The sequence below is a fragment of the Lonchura striata genome, chromosome 1A (genome assembly GCF_050655825.1).
Source record: "Lonchura striata isolate lonStrDom1 chromosome 1A, ASM5065582v1, whole genome shotgun sequence".
Taxonomy (NCBI): Eukaryota; Metazoa; Chordata; class Aves; order Passeriformes; family Estrildidae; genus Lonchura; species Lonchura striata.
The window spans coordinates 56663869-56681152 of NC_140741.1; the positions used below are offsets into that span (position 1 = coordinate 56663869).

General features: G+C 40.7%; 2 protein-coding genes across 3 annotated transcripts in view; one reads left to right on the forward strand and one right to left on the reverse strand.

The window, feature by feature from the left end:
* PLEKHG7 (pleckstrin homology and RhoGEF domain containing G7) overlaps window positions 1-16172 on the forward strand; it is a 34726-nt gene extending 18554 nt beyond the window's left edge. For both annotated transcript variants that reach the window (XM_085570242.1, XM_085570241.1), the window contains exons 8-17: window positions 223-318; window positions 2543-2638; window positions 3919-4032; window positions 5682-5856; window positions 7250-7365; window positions 8138-8231; window positions 8699-8778; window positions 10056-10215; window positions 14079-14176; window positions 15683-16172. In XM_085570242.1, the coding sequence (XP_085426368.1) occupies window positions 223-318; window positions 2543-2638; window positions 3919-4032; window positions 5682-5856; window positions 7250-7365; window positions 8138-8231; window positions 8699-8778; window positions 10056-10215; window positions 14079-14176; window positions 15683-15790 (1137 nt within the window). In that variant the 3' untranslated portion in view covers window positions 15791-16172. The remainder of the gene's footprint in view (window positions 1-222; window positions 319-2542; window positions 2639-3918; window positions 4033-5681; window positions 5857-7249; window positions 7366-8137; window positions 8232-8698; window positions 8779-10055; window positions 10216-14078; window positions 14177-15682) is intronic.
* Window positions 1-17284, reverse strand: part of EEA1 (early endosome antigen 1) — a 334518-nt gene that overhangs the window by 150952 nt on the left and 166282 nt on the right. The window contains exon 31 of the transcript XR_014952308.1: window positions 777-944. The gene's annotated coding sequence lies outside the window, so the exon portion shown is untranslated. The remainder of the gene's footprint in view (window positions 1-776; window positions 945-17284) is intronic.

Sequence of the window (17284 nt, forward strand, 5' to 3'; positions counted from 1 at the left end):
CACTCATAACCCTCTTCTGCACAAAACAATATTTTACCTTCAGGCAGATCAGGAAACTTTTCTCACAATGCCATTGTCTGCCTTCCCTAAATCAAACAATCCTTTCATTAATTTCAGTAAAAATGTTATTTGACGGGGGGGGGGGGGGGAGGGAAGGGGGGGTGGAATTTTTATTGAATTGGCACAAACAGTAATTAACATGGCTTTATTTTGGTTTTAAAGATATTTATGAACACTCTGAAATATCTCCAGAGTAATGAATTTCTCTTGGATGTGGATTTGTGGAGACTTTTTGCAAACTTAGAGGAGTTAAACAAGGTGAGTAGAAAAAGTGTTACTCAGATCAGAAATCAATCAGCCCAATAAAAGAATACAACAAACCAAAGTTGTTGGTTCTTATTTAGTTTCAATGCTCACATTTGGAACTTTGTTCAAATAATCCACCTTTTCCTCTTTTCTATGTGGTATATCAGTGAGAGTCAAATATCACCAGTGCAACTCATCCTCTTGTATCTCCAGCCAAAGAAACATGGCATTTTAAACATGGGGGAGAGCTCATTTGGTAGTGGTTTCTGAAGTAAACACAAGTTTGAGACTAATTCTCATAAGCAGCAACCTTTTAAAAGAGATGAAGCTAAACTACCCTATCTCTACACCAAAACAGAAAGCATGGAAAAATAACTGCATAACAAGTCCCCTTTTGCAAGCAGATAGGCACAAAGATTTTGCTGTCTATTCTGCCACTCCAAAAGAGCAAGTTAAAACAAAATGCTGACCCTTTCTCTCCAGCTGAGGTGTCCCTTGGCATGTGTGTGAGGATCTCTCCCACAGAGACTGGATGTTCTGTGTTCATGTCCAGGAGGAGGGAGGCCACAAGGCTTGGCTGTGATGTGCTCCAGCTCTTTGCTGCTTTTAGCCAGTTGCTGGGAGACCCATTTCAGCTCCTGAAAGTCAAAAACCCCTAAGTCAAAAATAGCTTTTACATTACTTTTGAAACAAAATAAGTTTTTTTTTTAGCTTGAGGGTCTTTTTACAGGACAACTCACCCTTCATTGCAAAGTGAATTTTGGAAATACCTCTGCAGTTGTTTTAGTTGATTAATTACTCACAATCACATCACATGCCCTAAATCAGCTGTTGGGGTTCATTTATTTCCCTTACTGTAATTCCCTTGCCCTACTACTGAATCTCTCCCTTTCTAGCCAAAACAAGACAACTGGGAAAGGTCTTCACAGTAAGGAGAATTAGCCAGAACTCAAACACATGAGCAAGGCACTGCTGCTCAGTCACAGATCTCACACCTGGTGAGCTGCTGCATGATCAACCAGTAGGTTTGGAGATACAAGGAAAAAGATTTTTAGCTGACAGGTTTCACCTTTGGCTTATTGTGGACTAAGACTGTACATGTAGGAAACTACTAGAGCTCAGCAGATGTGTGGTTGTTGATTGCCTTGTTCTTGTTCAAAGAAGGGAGTGGGATATATTGCTGTCTTTCACTTAGCTTTGGGTTTGGCTGGAGCTTGATCATGTCTTGAGAGAATTATCTTAAAAAATGTCTAGCTTTAATTTCTGATTTTGTTGTCCTTATTAATGAGGATAATACATGATCATCTGTTATGCATACTTTAAATATTGATTAAATGTAGAAGAAAGAAGCTGCTCCCAATGCCTTTGGTGCCTTTTCTCATACATTTTGCAGTATGCATATCCTCTTGCCAGCAGGCTGAATCCCTGAAAAAAATGTATGCTGTAAAATTGTAAAGGTCAAAATTAAAGAATGAGCATCATCCCATAAGCATCCTTGCCCACATAAATACACCAAACAAAGCAGTCTGTAGCAGTATCACAGCAGATTGATGTGCCCTTCTGGCCTAACATTTGGTCAGCAGCTAAGCTCAGTTGTGAATTCATGTGAAAATAGTGTGAATAGTGAAATTTGTGTGTTCAGGATGAAAGTGTGGGCTTAGGAGCAGGCTTGCAGCCCCAACTGACTGATAAGGTAGGGATTTTGAAGCCAATATAAACATGTAAAGTTAACTTATGTGGAATATGTGAGTTTTTGTAGTATTTTACAGATATTTCCTTCACCTTCAATAGTATGAAACAAACTCAAAATGAGTGAAAGATGATGTCTTCCTCACAGACCATGAAGGCTTCCTTAACTGCCACAGCCCTGTCATACACAACCATTGTTTTCCAGCAGATACCATTCACCCATTGTCATTTTTAATGTCAATCCATGTTAAATACAGCTGCTACCCTAAGAAAAGTTTAATGGACTAACTAATCTTGTTTCAAAGCTTTTCTCATCAGGCATTATCACAGCATAAGTGGGTATTTGTATAGATTTGTCTTAGCTTCTGACTAATGAAGGCATTCTGGGCATAATTCTGAAGACAATTCTGGGAATGGTAGAGATAGGTATAGGCACCCATTACACTTGGAGCCTTTAGAGAGGCCAGGAATGGAAGAAAAAGCTGCTTTAATCTTAACTTTGGGTCACTAATGCTAATTTATCTTTATTCTTTTCCCCCTTACTTAGATAAGTCTCAGTTTTCTGAAAACGTTTTTTGAAACTGTGAAGAAGCACATCAGCAAGTCAGACTATCCTATGGATTTCAGCTCCGTACTCAGAACGGTAACACAATTTAAAGTATTCTTGCTTTTAATACAAGCAGCAGACCATTTATCATGGCATACAGGTTCTCCAGAGCAACCAGGTCAGTCAAGTCTGTGATATCTGTTATGGGCAGTTTGGCCTCAGCCTTAGGTTGTTCTTATCAGAAAGGTATTTTTATTTATATTCATTGGCATGTTTGAAGCAGTCATGGAAAGGTGCCTTGTATGCAGAATCAAGTGTGCAAAGATTTTCCCTCCCTGGGGAACAGCAGCCCAAACTCTGAGGAGACTTTTCCACTGGCAGAGGCAAGATTCCCACCCTATGAAAGATGTTTCCCTGAAACCAGACCCCAGCCTCATCACTGCCTCCTCCCACTCCTTCACACTGATCCTCCTTTACTCCATAGATCAGACCCACAAGTGTTTCTGATTGCTTAATTAAGAGCTCATTGACACTGAAATTAAACTTTGGCCTGTGTCTGTTAAGCAAGGGAGAGATGCAGCCACAGCTGTCCTACCACTGCCAAGCCCTGCCTACCCTGCAACTCTTTTAGTCAGTCTGTGTGGTAAACAAGGCAGTTGTCTGAATAGCAGTGTACAGGAGCTCTAATTCCTGCTCAGCTTCCCAATGCCTATAAAGTTGGAAATATTAATGAAGATAGAAAATCAATTGATTGACCGGAACCTTCCCTAGCAGTAGAGGCCATTAGAAAACTTCTGGGAAATCCTAGAAGTCTCTACCTCAGTTTTAAGATTTTTCACAGAGAAATTCAGGCTAGAGCTTTGTTTCTTGTCCCTGTGACCTCTGACTTCAGGCATTCTTATTGATAATACTTGTGTAGACAGACAAAATCCCAGACAAAGCTGCATTTTATCACGTATGACATTTAACATCTCCAATGTAAATGAGGCTATGATGTTATTTCTAAGAGCATACTCAGGTATAAGAGACCATGCTACATGAAGTCATCAAAGCTGTTTCAGAAATAGTGAGTTTCATCTTCAACTTCCGTATGTATTTCACATCATTTATTTCTAATGAGAACAAGGTCTAAGACTGTCACACCTCTGCAGATCTGTGAAAACTCTACTCCCATGCATTACTGAAGCATTGTATTTTTACTACTTTACAGTTCTATTGCTGTTTAAACTGCCCTTTACTTTTTTAATTCCCTCTTTCCCTATTTTCCTAGGTACAAGGAAATCTCATATAAAATGCACATTACAAACCCAAACCCCTGTTTCTCTCTTTGTCATTATATTTTTCTTTCTTGATAAATTTACAAACCTTTTCTGCAGTTTTTCCAGCGTGACCTCTGCCAGACACATCAGATTTATTGCCTTAATTATACTTCTGCCATCTTCTACTTAGAAAAACTGAGACGGAGAGAAGATTTTGGCATCTACCTGAAGGTAAAGTGATGTTATTGCTCTTCTTATTGTTGTTGTCTTCAGCCTTCCTACCTTATGACAGGATTTTAACAGCAAACTAGGAATGTTCATTAGAAGCAAAACTGTGTAGACAGCATTTCACATGGATTTCTGAACTGCAGAGCCTATCAGCAATGGGAAGTCACCCTTCTGAGTGTATGTTCACCTGCACGTGTGGAAGTCCCTGCTTGTAATTTAGAACAGATAAGGGGGAGAAGAGCTGGGCTGCCTTTTTGCAGGCAGAAAATACAAACTACTAGCTTCTTTCACATGTTTTGCACATAATCTCTTGACTCAGTGACCTCCACCTTAACAAAGTGAAATAATTACAGGGAAAAAAAAAAACACAAAAATAAATTTGAAATGTTTTACTTAGGCATCAAAACACTACCAGTAAGGGAGAATTTACCTCCCTCTAAGGCTGGAAAGAGCAAACAGTGGACTCTTTATCAAGTTGCAGTACTACAGCAGATTTTGTCTTTGCTGACACCAGCCAGTGTAGTGGTGGGAATCTCAGGCTCTGCTCTTTCTGATATCACTAGCCAATCAGTGTGTCCTGTAAATAAAGATTAATCTTAAACATTACAGGTTTAGAAAGAGAAACCTGAAGTAGTAGGCTTTTCTCAAAGCTAGCCCAAAATTGGAAGGACATCTTGTTGTGGCAAGCAAGCTCTGCAGCTTGGGCCTTAGAGTTTCACATCACTTGCTCCCTGATGAAGATTTCATACATCCACACCTAGGAAAAATGTTCCCCAGTGGCAAGTAGCAGTGACCCAAAAATATAAGATGGCTTACAAATCTAACTGAGGTTAATTTTCTCTGGGCTTCCTGATAAAACCAAAACAGCAGCTAAATAAGAGCCCTACTTGATATGACAGCATGACCAGAGCATCTGGAATGGTAAGCAGCAATGCAGAAACTGAATCTGGAGGGGCAATTCCCTCTGTAGAGAGCTGTTCCTGGCTTGGCTAGGATCGTGTTAATTTTGTTCCTAGTAGCTGGTGTAGTGTTGTGGTTTTCATTTAAGATGAGAATAATTTTGATATCACACTGATGTTTGCTTGTTGCTAAGCGGTTTGCATTAAGGCAAGGACTCTTCTGTCTCTTACCACCACCAGTGAGGAGTGTGGTGGGCACAAGAAGCTGGAAGGGGACACAGCCACAACAGGTGACCCAAACTGACCCAGGGGGTATTCCACACCATATGGTGTCATCCTCAGTTTATAAACTAGAGGGAAAGCTGGCTGGAGGGGCCTCTGCTCTGGGACTGGCTAGGCATGGACCAGTGAGCATTGTGCACCACTTGTTTTGTATATTCTGTTATTTCTTCCATTCTGTTTCTATTCTATTAAACTGCCTTTATCTCAAACTGATAAACTTTTTTTTTTATTTCCCATTTCTCTTCCCCATCCCACAGGAGGGATTGAAGAGTGAATGAGTGGCTGTGTGGTTTATATACTTGTTGGGTTATGACAAGAAACTTTATATTGCCCTTGTTCTCACTGAGTGAGACACTCATCTTTCATTAGTCCCTGTCTTGTTACAGTCAGCTAATGATACTGAAAACTGTTTGCTACCTCCTAGCCAGGAGGAAGCTGAAACCTAAGGCACATTTTCTTTGTCTTCATCAGTGGTGTGAACAAAATGAACAGTGCAAAAGATTGCATCTGCCAGAGCTGCTGGTTGCTCCTCTACATCGACTGACGCGGTATCCCCTCCTCCTCAACAACATCTGGAAGAGGAGCACTGATGAAACAGAGAAAAGTTTTATCCAGTCACTTAAAGAGAAGGTGGAAAAGTCTATAAGTAAGTAACAAAGGTTAAAAGTCAAGTATGCAGTTACAAATTAGAAAGCTATTTGGCTTTTTTGTGCATGTCCTTTTAAGTGTGAATTGCTCAAGTGTCTCCGCAGAAAAGCAACAAGGATGTGTGTGCCTTCCTACAATCCTGACCCTCATTCTGTAGGGAATTATTTGGGCCACCTTGTGCTGTCAAAGCCTCTCTGAGCAATGTCACAGGACTCAGTGAGGAATCAGTGAGTCACTTGTATTTTCTTAGAATCATCTGCAGTGACAGGCAAAAAATTAAAACCAGATCTCAAATTGGACCATATCAAGAAAGATCTCTAACAAACAAGTCTTTCAGTTGGATTTATGTCTAAGGAGGATTTTTTTAGGGCTGATCCTTAATAGGATAAATTTGCACTCACAAGGGGAATATTATGTCCATGACCTTTCACTGATGCCAAAGTCCTACTATGTAAAGTTATCCCAGCTACAGATTTTCTCTGGCTATTGCGAAAAACAAGTGGCTGGTCCAGATATTATTTTTTTCCCTGATTTTTTAAATATATAATATTTATATGTTTAACATATATAATGACAGCAGTTTTAGGTGTGGCCCCAAAAGACCATGGTATATGTTTGGAGAGTATTACTGACAGAATAAATAGGTCCTTCCAGAAATTAGACACCTCTAGATGAAGCAAACCAATGATAGAAAAGGTGACCCCTCTTGACTCACAGACATTGACAAAGATGTGCCTTCATTTTTTGATCAATGAACCAGTAACACAAGGAATAGTTCTAGTCCAAGCACTCCCCTTCTGGTGGGGAGGTATGTGTCTGAAACCATTATCTGCAATATCACTCCATCCAAAGGCTTGAAATTTCAGTTGCAGATCCATTAAAGCTTTCCCCATAATGGCCTTGAATTGGCAAAGATACAGTCCCCATTTTTTACATTTTGAGTGACCCCTTACCTCAGTCACTTCTGGCAACACTTCCTCAGAAATTAACTCTCATTAATTTCAACAGTCTTTTTATCAGGCTGTACATAATGAAAATTATTTTTCTCTCACCATACCAGACAGTTTAGAATGACAGGACTTTTTTTGAAGACATTTTGAAGATTACAGTTTAATTGGGTTTTATATGATTTCCTGTTCCCCAGACAGATTAGTAAATACAATCTTTTCATTTAGCAGTGAATTTAAGCATCTTTGAATGCATGAATTGAAATTCTGTTCCTGCTGATCTAAGTAGAGTTTAGACAGTTTTTACAATGAGCTCAAGATTTTATCTGGGGTCTCACATGTGAAGTACTTCAGCTTTCACTGGAGAAAATCAGTATCAGCATCTTCTAGAAACAAGACTTCTTTTGCCAGCCCTGGCAGTAACTGGTGTTTCACACATTTCAGGGGATCTGGAAGGGAAAGTCAAGTGGTTGGACAACTTTCAGAAGTTCAGGCAGCTGCAAGAGGTCATAATTTGGCCTAGGGTCTGGGATCGTGACAAAAGGTTCTTTGTCCCAGAGGTAAGCAGATTTTAAAGGACTTTTTTTTTCTCTAGAGGAGAATTTATTTTCCTATCTGTCTTCATAGTGTGGTCTAAAGTTGGCTGGTTGTCTGTATTCTAGTTAGTGGAGATGGCTCTGCTCCAACAGGACCCAGGCACTGCAAGTGCTGTACCCCAACACACACACTGTCTTGGATGGCAGCATGGGCTGCTCTCAGCGTCCAAGAGAGGGCAATGATACAGTCCAGGAGGATTCTACCATATTTGCTTTTAGGGGACAGAAGGAAATGGGATAGATGTATTACCAGCATTCAATAAAGTAGAAATTATTTGCCTCTTTCATTTCTCAAGCTGAGCAAAAAAACTTCCCATTTACACTTAAATTGCATTACCAAAAATTACACAGCATATCTAGGTGTGCACATTTTTACCATAGTTACCCCGTTAGCCAGACAGACTTTAAGCAGCACTATGGTAACATCATCAAGTGGGTCTCATCTCAAGGATTATGTCTGTTCACATAAAAACAGGGCTGTAAACACTATTAAACTGAATTTGGAAAAGTAAAACCCAGCTTAACTTTGCAAAAGGATAAACACATTTAAGCAATAGCACTGCTGAAGAAACACAGGCATGCTAAGTTATCAGCTGATGCACACTTATAGTGTGATGTACTTAGCCTGAGGTAAGAAAACACAAATGCTTGTCTTGTTTAGCTGCTAGTTGCTTCCTAGTTCATCATCCATTATGCATGATTCTACCATTCTCTCTCTCTCTTTTTTTGGGTCAAGTGTTTGAAGCACAACTTAAAAGAAAACAGCAGTGAAAACATTTTGTCTTCAGCGAACAGACTTCTCCTTCATGAAGGGAAGCTGATGCTAGCAGGTGAAGTCTCTGAATCCCCTGGTGTCCAGAGATAGCTTAACAGAATTATACATTGTTATGGTAGGTCCAGAATGAACCTCTGCAACAGCTTTTGGGCAGGTGCAGGAAAGAAAAAGCAACTGCATAGTTTATCAGAGAGAGACTGAGATACAGCCAAGTTGCCAATAGGATGATAGTTTGTATGGTTGTTTATTGTCCTTTTTCCTGGCAAGCAAGTAGTTGTTATATCAGAATGAGGCAGCTGCTACAAGGTACAAATTTAGTAGCCAAAATTACTGAAACATATTATTTAGTGCATTTGAGAATGAAGACTGGAGGACGACTAGCTGTGAACTATACTGGAGACAAGGCTGCTTTGTTAAAAGCATTCTGTAAGGTGCAGTGATTCATAGATGTGCCTCATCTTAGTAGTAGCAATTCCTTAAAATAATCACACCATAAAACTGATTTTTTGTTTTCCTTCTCAGAAAGCACAAGACTCCTTGATGTCTACCTCTTTTTATTTGATGATTTCCTACTAATTACCAAAATTAAACGTAACAAAAAGGTAATAATGTCTAGAGATACACATGGTTGCAGTTGTTTCATTTTTTTAACTTTTGCATGGCTTTTGAGTGTACTTTGGAAGATTGATCTAATGATAAAAATACAAGATGACTAATCAGCATGAAGAACAGCTAATACTTCCTTATGTGACTAGCAAACCATAACACTGATTCAAAAGCCTGTTTATAGGCTCAGTATGGTACAGGAACACTATTACTGGCAGAATTTACATTAAAAGACCTTAATAGCTTCCTAATGTTGTTCTGATGTGCTGGACTCCTAAAGCTCAGAAAAGTTTCAGGAATGTAAGACTTTTTCTAACGGTCCCTGCAACCTGAGAATTTTTTATCACAAAGATATCAGAACTGCTAGAAAGAAGAAAAAATTAAAAGGAAAAAAAAAACAGAGAAAGGTTAATATTATTCAAGATTGGCTATACTGCTTGTTGTCCTCTTTGCCTTGATTTCCCCAATTTTAAAAATGAGATATAATGACTCCTTTTAAGAAAATGTTTCTTGATAAATGATTCTATAGAGTGCTATAGATGATAAATATTTGTATTTAGACACCAACAGAAGAACTGGATGACCTGAAATTCCTAAAGTTTCAGTATAGGAGTGCATTTAGCTAATTAAGTTTATGAAACTGATGTAAACTGAGTCTAAATAAACCTGTGATAATCTCCTAGGGTTTTTGGGCATTTTTTTAAGAAGCAGATGTTCTGCTTTAGAGAGAAGGGAGATAGAGAAAGCATGCAGTGAAAGGCTTTAGATTTGCAGCACCATCCCTTAGCAACAGGGCTGGTAAAGGAAGCAGAAATTCAAGGGACCTGGTACCCTTAGGCAAATCTCTTTGGGGGTTGTCCCATGCACATGTTTTGGTGAACCTTCTGTGAAGGGTTGCTACTCATCTGGAGCTCCAGGAATTCTGTCCTGTGCATATGCAGGAGGAGAGATAAGAAAACTTACCCCCAAGGAAAGGAGGAAAAAAAAACTGCTATTAAAATAAGGAGGGAAAGGGGGAAAATACTTTTGGAATGCTTATGACTGTCTTCTGCTTGTGGACTTGTATAGTGTTTCTTTTGTAGCTTTTTAATGCTAAGTGTGACATTGCAGGAGATCTCCAGGTACCAGTCAGTTTTTTCCAAGATTCCTCAGGCAAATAAGCTGTCTGTGTATCTTTGATAAGAGAAAACACATAATTTGGAGTTGTTTAGTGCCTATACTTCATGAGCAGATGGCAGACAACCTGCTAACCAACTTCATTTTCTATTCCCAGAAATATGGAGGCTCAGACACCAATTTAATCTCTGTCTGTCCTTCCCTCACTCCCGAGCTGCAGTCCTTCATAAGAGAGGGGGGATTTTGCACAGTCCTAGATCAGCCCATCCCACTAGACAGACTCATACTGAAAAATGTTGAACCCATCCAAGTTACAGGTATGTGCCTGCAAGCACTCAAATGCCTTCATAAACACCATGTTGATGAACTGTATGTGTGGTAGCATAAGGACAAGCTGCTGTTTGCCCACAAACCATGTGGTTTGCACCTCCAGATGCCTGGAGTGCAAACACTGGTGCCTCAGCACTGCCTGGCTTCACAGCTCTGCTCCTGCTGGGAGGCGTGAACTGCTGCCTCACTTCGCAGCCAGCAGTGACTCACACACACACCAGTGACTGTCACATACTATCCATTCTCCCCAAAGGAGGTATCAAGACTCCAACGACTTCTTTCTCAAAAGCCAAGTGTTCCCTTGTCCTAACTGTCCTTATATGCTCTCTCAAACCCCAGGCATCTTTCAGTTCACCCCAAGAACATTTTCAGTTCCATACTAGTCATACAGCATTTTTTTCAGCTGCACTACTGTATTGTTCTCCTGGGTGTCGTCCCACATACACAGAAGCCATTCTCAAGGAGGCTGGAGAGGAGATTTTTACATCCTGCTATTGCTCCTACTCACATCTCCACCAGCTCTTGAGAGGATGGACATCACCCAGCACACATCAATCCCCACTCTCAGACATCCAAATGCATGCCTCACTGGGGATTACACCTCTTATCCCTGCAGCTGTCCAGCTGGGTGTGGCGTCAAGGAGGGCTGACTGCCACAGAGAGTGACCAGCCTTACCCTGCCAAAACAAGGTTCCTGAAGTCACCAAAATCAGATTTTGGGTCAGGGAAATGCATGCACTATCAGGCCTCCCCTTGGTCTGAGAGCAGCAGGCTCTCACACACCTGACCTTGGCGGTGAACCACATCCAGCTGGTGCCCAGTCACTAGTGATGTTCCCCAGGGCCCAGTATTGGTGCTCGTCATTTAACACCTTTACAAAAGACCTGGATGAAAGGAAGCCTTAGTCACCTCATAGATGGCATTAATTTGTGTGGGAGTATTGATCCACTGGGCAGTAGGAAGGCTCTGCAGAGGGATCTAGACAGGCTGCATCAATGGGCTGAGGCCAACTGCATCAGATTCAATAAGGCAAAGTGCCGTGTGCTGCACTTCAGTCACAACACCACCATGCAGCATTATGAGCCTGGGGAAGAGTGGCTGGAAAGCAGCCTAGAGAAGAAGGACTTGGGGGTGCTGGTTGACAGCCAGCTCAACATGAACCAGCACATGCCCAGGTGGCCTATTTGTGGGAGGCCAGTAGTATCCTGGCCTATTTGTGGGAGCAATAAAGTGGCCAGCCCGACTAGGGAAGATCTGTACTTGGCACTGGTGAGACCACACCTCAAATTCTGTGTCCAGTTCCAGGCCACTCTCTACAAAAAGTACATTGAAAATCCAGAGTGTGTCCAGAGAGGAGCAGTGAAGTTGGGAAGGGTTTCAAGTATAAGTCCTAAAAGGAGTGGCTGAGAGACCTGAGGATGTTTAGCCTGGAGAAAAGGGGTGACATCACCACTCCCTACAACCACCTGAAAAAAGGCTGTAGCCAGGTGGGAGACGGTCTCTATTCCCAGGCAAGCAGAGATGGCACAAAAGGAAATGGCCTTTAGCTGCACCAGGAGAGGTTCAGGTTGGACACCAGAATATTTTCACAGAAAGTGTGATTAAGGATTGGAACAGGCTGCTCAGAGAGGTGGTGGAGTCAGCACCCCTGAAGTGTTCAAGAAATGACTGGAGGTGGCACTCAGTGCTGTGGTCTAGCTGACATGGTGGTGTTCAGTCAAAGGTTGGACTCAATGATTTTGGAGGTCTTTTCCAGCCTTAAGGATTCATTAATCACTGCCAAGATCACAGGAGCCTCCTATATCAAATAGAATTAAAAGAAATAGAACTACAAATTTCTGGGCTCCAGGGTCATCCTAATCCTAAAGACTGAGAGAAAAAGCTTAGGGAGCTACAGCGCTCTGAGAGAAAGCAATAGATAAGGAAAATAAATCTAGAATCTGTAAAATTTACGATAAATTTGAAATACATTCATCCAGACTATTTAGCATTCAGCATCAATGCTCAGAGGATATAAAGGTAGGCAATAAAAGGCAAATTACTAAAAACAAGATAAGGGAAAGAATACAAAGAATAACCTTTTTTCTAAACATATTCCAGGCACTATCTGCCTGCCTAATTAGTTCCCCTACCAAACCAGCAGAAATAGAGCAAATGTATCAGCCACCTCTTGCCTGCAGGGTGGAGGGGAGGGCAGCCCCACATCCCATGTAAGCCCAGGCTGAATGAAAGGCCAACAGCTCCTGGGTGCTGGAGAAGGCAGTGCAGTCATCCTCCAGTTTGCACCTAATAAATTGGCCATAAAAATCATAATGGAGGTGGAAATAATACTTTTGGATTTTTTTTCCCAAACCAGCATTTTCCAGAGATCCCTAACCACAGTTTTTCTGTGATCCAGCTGCAATCATCAGAATAGAAAAAATCTGCCTTCTGCATTCCAGCCTAGGCTCTGTCCACTGGTTATGACCCTTCCCTGCACCCTCGGCTTCACTGCTTGACTTCTTTCCTTTATATTCCTACCAGCTTTATTACACCTGTAGCCATGGTAGTCTCTGATACTCATTTGTAGTCTCGTAACACCTTGGAAGTGAGGTACAATAAAAATAGTGATAAAAATTACTATAGGGAGATTGTAGTTCAGATTCCTACCATTCTGTGTAAAACAACAAGCCAACATTCCAATGTCAACAGAAAATGTGCCTTTGAAAGAGAAGGAAAAATATTTAATATTGTCTGGAATGTGTGACCTTGGGGAATGTTGCTAATCTATCTGCACTCTCAAAGATACTTTTATTACTGGTGGCACTAAAAGATTAGTTAGCATGTTCTCAGAAAGGTCATGTTATCTATCACATTAATCAAAAATGAAATCCTGACTTTCGATCTAGCAAGTACTTTTGCTTCTGTTAGTTTGCTGAGAGTTGACATCACTCTGAAAATAAACAAAGCTCAATGCAAATACTAGAAAAAATGTATGTTGTAGTATCCTAGAAATACCCTTTTGCCAGCAGGCAGGAGGTTAATAATTATGTAGGATAACTCTTGTCCAAAGTCTTCTATGCATTAGTGAAGGGATAGAAGATAAATTGGTGTGTTCATAACACCAGGAAGATACCCTAAATGCAGAACTATCTACAAAAATGAGATGCAACTTTACATGTAAGTACAATAGTAGGAACCCAGCTCTGAAGGTTGTAAGCAGCAACATACTTTCTGATTAGAAAATCACTAGGCAACTTAAGCTCCCCCTTTATTCTAGATGTGTGACATTGGTGTCACTTTGTCTCCTTGCAGAGAAATGCACTACATGATGCTCAGTCACTTTCAGGAACAAAAGTCTGGCAGGAAATAGAGACAACATGCCCGGCTGCTGGCAGCTAAGCAGGGCACCCCCAGGAGCACCAGCTCAGCCACATGCCCAGGGAGAACATAAAGCTAGCACTAGCCAGAGTGCAGCCACTTCCCCATGTGCCAGCCATCATACAGACTTACTTAAATAAAATGGGACCTCTCTTTTTATTTTTTGATATTTTTCTCTAACTTCAGTTATTATTTAGGCCACTTTGAAGGGAAATATTTCTTAATGATCCTCAGATAGACTCAAAAGCATCTTAGCTGCACCATGATGAAGCAATTAAAAATTAAACAAATGCAAGTAGAACTAACATTTTGAAATAAGAATGCTTCCTACACAACAAAATTAACTCACCCTATGAGGGTGCAATTGCCCTTTTAGAAATCTGAAAAGATGCTTACATGTATCATTTTTTTGATCATAATCAATGTGATATAAAATTGGGCTATCAATTGTATGAGGTACATTTATATCACTTCTTTACATTTTCCACAGTCTTCAGCCTGCGAAATGCTTTTCTAATTCAGCATGAGAACAGGTACCAGCAGTGCATTGCAGTCTTCTTGCTACAAGCTCAGACAGAGACTGCCAAGGTAGGTAACACATCTTTCTTTTCCTCTCTAATTACACAACTATGCTTTCCATAAACGAGATTGGCAGCCTAAAAGTGATCATGCTGTGATAAGAATCTCCTACAATTGTGACACTTGACCAAAACTAAAACAAAACAAAATAACACCCCAGTGCTCTGGCTCACATATTTCTTAGAGAATTTTTGCTGCTGAACATGTTCCAGTTTTTTATCAGAGTTGATAGCGGGTCATATTCTTGTTGAAAAACATTATCAATTCTGATTGCTAAAAAAAATATCTATTTCCTGTGTCACAGAAGATGGTCAGCCCCTCCAGAGAAGTCAACACAACAACCCCCTCTACACCCAACTCACATGCAGAAGTACTCAGATCAGAAAACTGTCTTGTGCTCATCTATTCACAACATGCATTTTGCAATTTCAGACTGAACAGATGGCATGAATAATTCCACTGTTATATAAATTTACCCCTCATTTTCACACTATGCCACATTTCTAGTAACAGCACTGTGTATAACATCTGAAAGTGTGTCAGGCACTTCACAGTATTTTGCTTTCTGATGTATGTTGATTTTCCCTCTCCAATACCTAATGCACAGAAATTTGACCACCACTAATACTAATTTTGACAAGTAAATGGTGGCAGACCTGTTCTAAGAGAAGCACTGAGTGAATTCTTTCCATTTTCCAGTCCCTGGCTAGTACTTGGATTAGCTATCCACTCAAAAAGTCATTATTTTCTTCTGTTACCGAAATATGACCTTCCTTTTCCAAAACTTCCTTCATACCAGGACTATCATCTTCTCAATGTCATGGAATCATAGAATAGTTCAGGTTGAAAGGGCCCTTTAAAGGTTTTAATCCAAAGGATAAAGCCTCTTAGGGTTAGTCCAATGTCTAATTGTAAAAATTCAGAGACAACTCAACTTCTGTGACCAGACTATCTGGACTAGTAGAGAGAAGGAAGTTATATATTTGAAATTATCTCTCCATCACTCCCCATCCTCATACCTGGATGACAGCAAACATAGACCTGAATGCTGTCAGCATGGTAACAGAAACTGAAATTCAGTTGGCAGCACATGGCAGATCTTGGAGGGGAACAGAACTTGTGATGCTGATAGGGCTTGAACTGTCTTAATCAGAAAAATGAGTAACCCAAACCGCAGGGACAGCATTAAGCTAAGGAATAAACATCACACAGAAAGGGTGAAATAGCCTGCCATAAACTTCACCATTACAAACAGAGCATTAAAATCCTACCTTCCAACCAAAAATGGAAACAATCACTGGAAATCCCTGGCCCCAGACACAGATTCCAGCAGCATGTAGTGGCCTGAACAAGTAGGAGAGTGTCAGTTGTGGGATAATTCATATTTCCTTCAGCAACTATGAGCACAAGCCTGAAGAGAGGCTAAATAAAACTAAAGGCTCTGGATGTTTATGTATCTAACTTACTGGAAATTTTTTAGGTTGTCTTGGTTTACAAATATTTTTCTTATTACAGAAAGCATGGATGTCACAGATAGAAACAGCAATCTCCAATTACACCACACAACATGAAACCAAGAAAAGCACTGCTTTCTGCTTCCCTGTTGAATCATCTGAAATTTAATAATGTCAGTATTACACAGAGCCAGTGGAAGACTACTGTGGTGATAATATAGTTATTTTATAATATAATACCTTAGGTCTCTGAAGCTAACAGATTTCTGACTTGACAAAAATATGGCACACAGACCACACGTGTAGGAATAAATTGGAGGAGGGGAATGAGCCATGCAACAAATATATCGCTCCTAGATGCTCCTTTGCTTCACCTAGGGAAGGGTCTTACCATTCAGGGAAGCTTTAATAGAGCTTGTCAATTCCTAGAAAGCATGACAGGGAAAAAAAACTGTTGGTAAGGATAACTCATTCACCAGAGAAGTTTAGAAAGGTTATTGCATCATTCAAACTGTATTAATAAATTTCATTAAATTAGAATTGTGTAACCGTATCTTCTGATATTTATGTGTCTCTACCCACTAACCTATAATATCCCAAAATGTTTTTTGCATTAATACTGAGCATGTGTATATATGTATATATATGTGCACTTACCTGGTTCACTGTTCTCCAGATACAGCCTGGCAACTGTGATACACAAATTCCTGCTCTTTCCCTGTGTCTACTATGGGCAGGTTTTTCCTTCCTGGGAAAGGAACAGGCTTCAGGCTTCATGCCAAGTGGTGAATGTGTGAAGCAGGAGGGTAGAATAGTGTACAGACAGATCTGCACCAGGGCATCACACAAGCTGCCAACGTTTTGGCATAACTTGGCTGGCACAGCTGTGCTCCATCTCCCCAGCCCCATGCTCAGCTGCATCACACCGAGGGCTCACCAGACCCTCACAGCATCCTGAAACCAGTGCCAACAGGACAAAGGTATTTCAAGCCTAGAGGAGTCACACCTGACAGACTAAGGTGTGTGCTTTGTGTGCTGGCAGGCAGGAGAGGGTATTTCACTTTTCATTACTTTTTAACAAAACAACCTTTAGCTAGGTCTACTCACTTTACCAGACAAGCAGTCATTCCTGACCAGCACAGCTCTAAGGAGGACAGCCCAGGGGAAGGAAGCATTTACACACAGGCTTGTTTTCATGGAGATGCAAGCTCAGTAGGCTCTTCTGTGGTGTCAAGAGAACAATACCTCAGGAGGCAGTTGAGGCAGAAATTGACTTCCCAATTCAAACTGCCTTTCAGAGGAGAGCTCTCTTCTCCATCTTTCTCCATATCTACACAGAGGCCCTGCTTCAATAGCTAAACATGGGTTGTTTGGCTGTGCCTCCATAATTCAATAGTGGCTTTGTCACAGGACTGATCTCCCATATTAACCATCTGGCTTCTCTCTGCAACACAGTTCCACCCTGAAAGAGCTTTCCATTTCACAAGTGAGCCCTTTATTGGTCTAAAAAATAAAACAAGTGCTACTTTTTGAGTCTTCCAGTTATGCCAATTGTCCAGCTGCATTGAATGTGATGTTAGAACACAGACAGTGACAGAAGGACTTTCATCACATGTGAGATACTCGGCAGCCTTGCGCAGCTATTGGGAATGAAAAGACTACT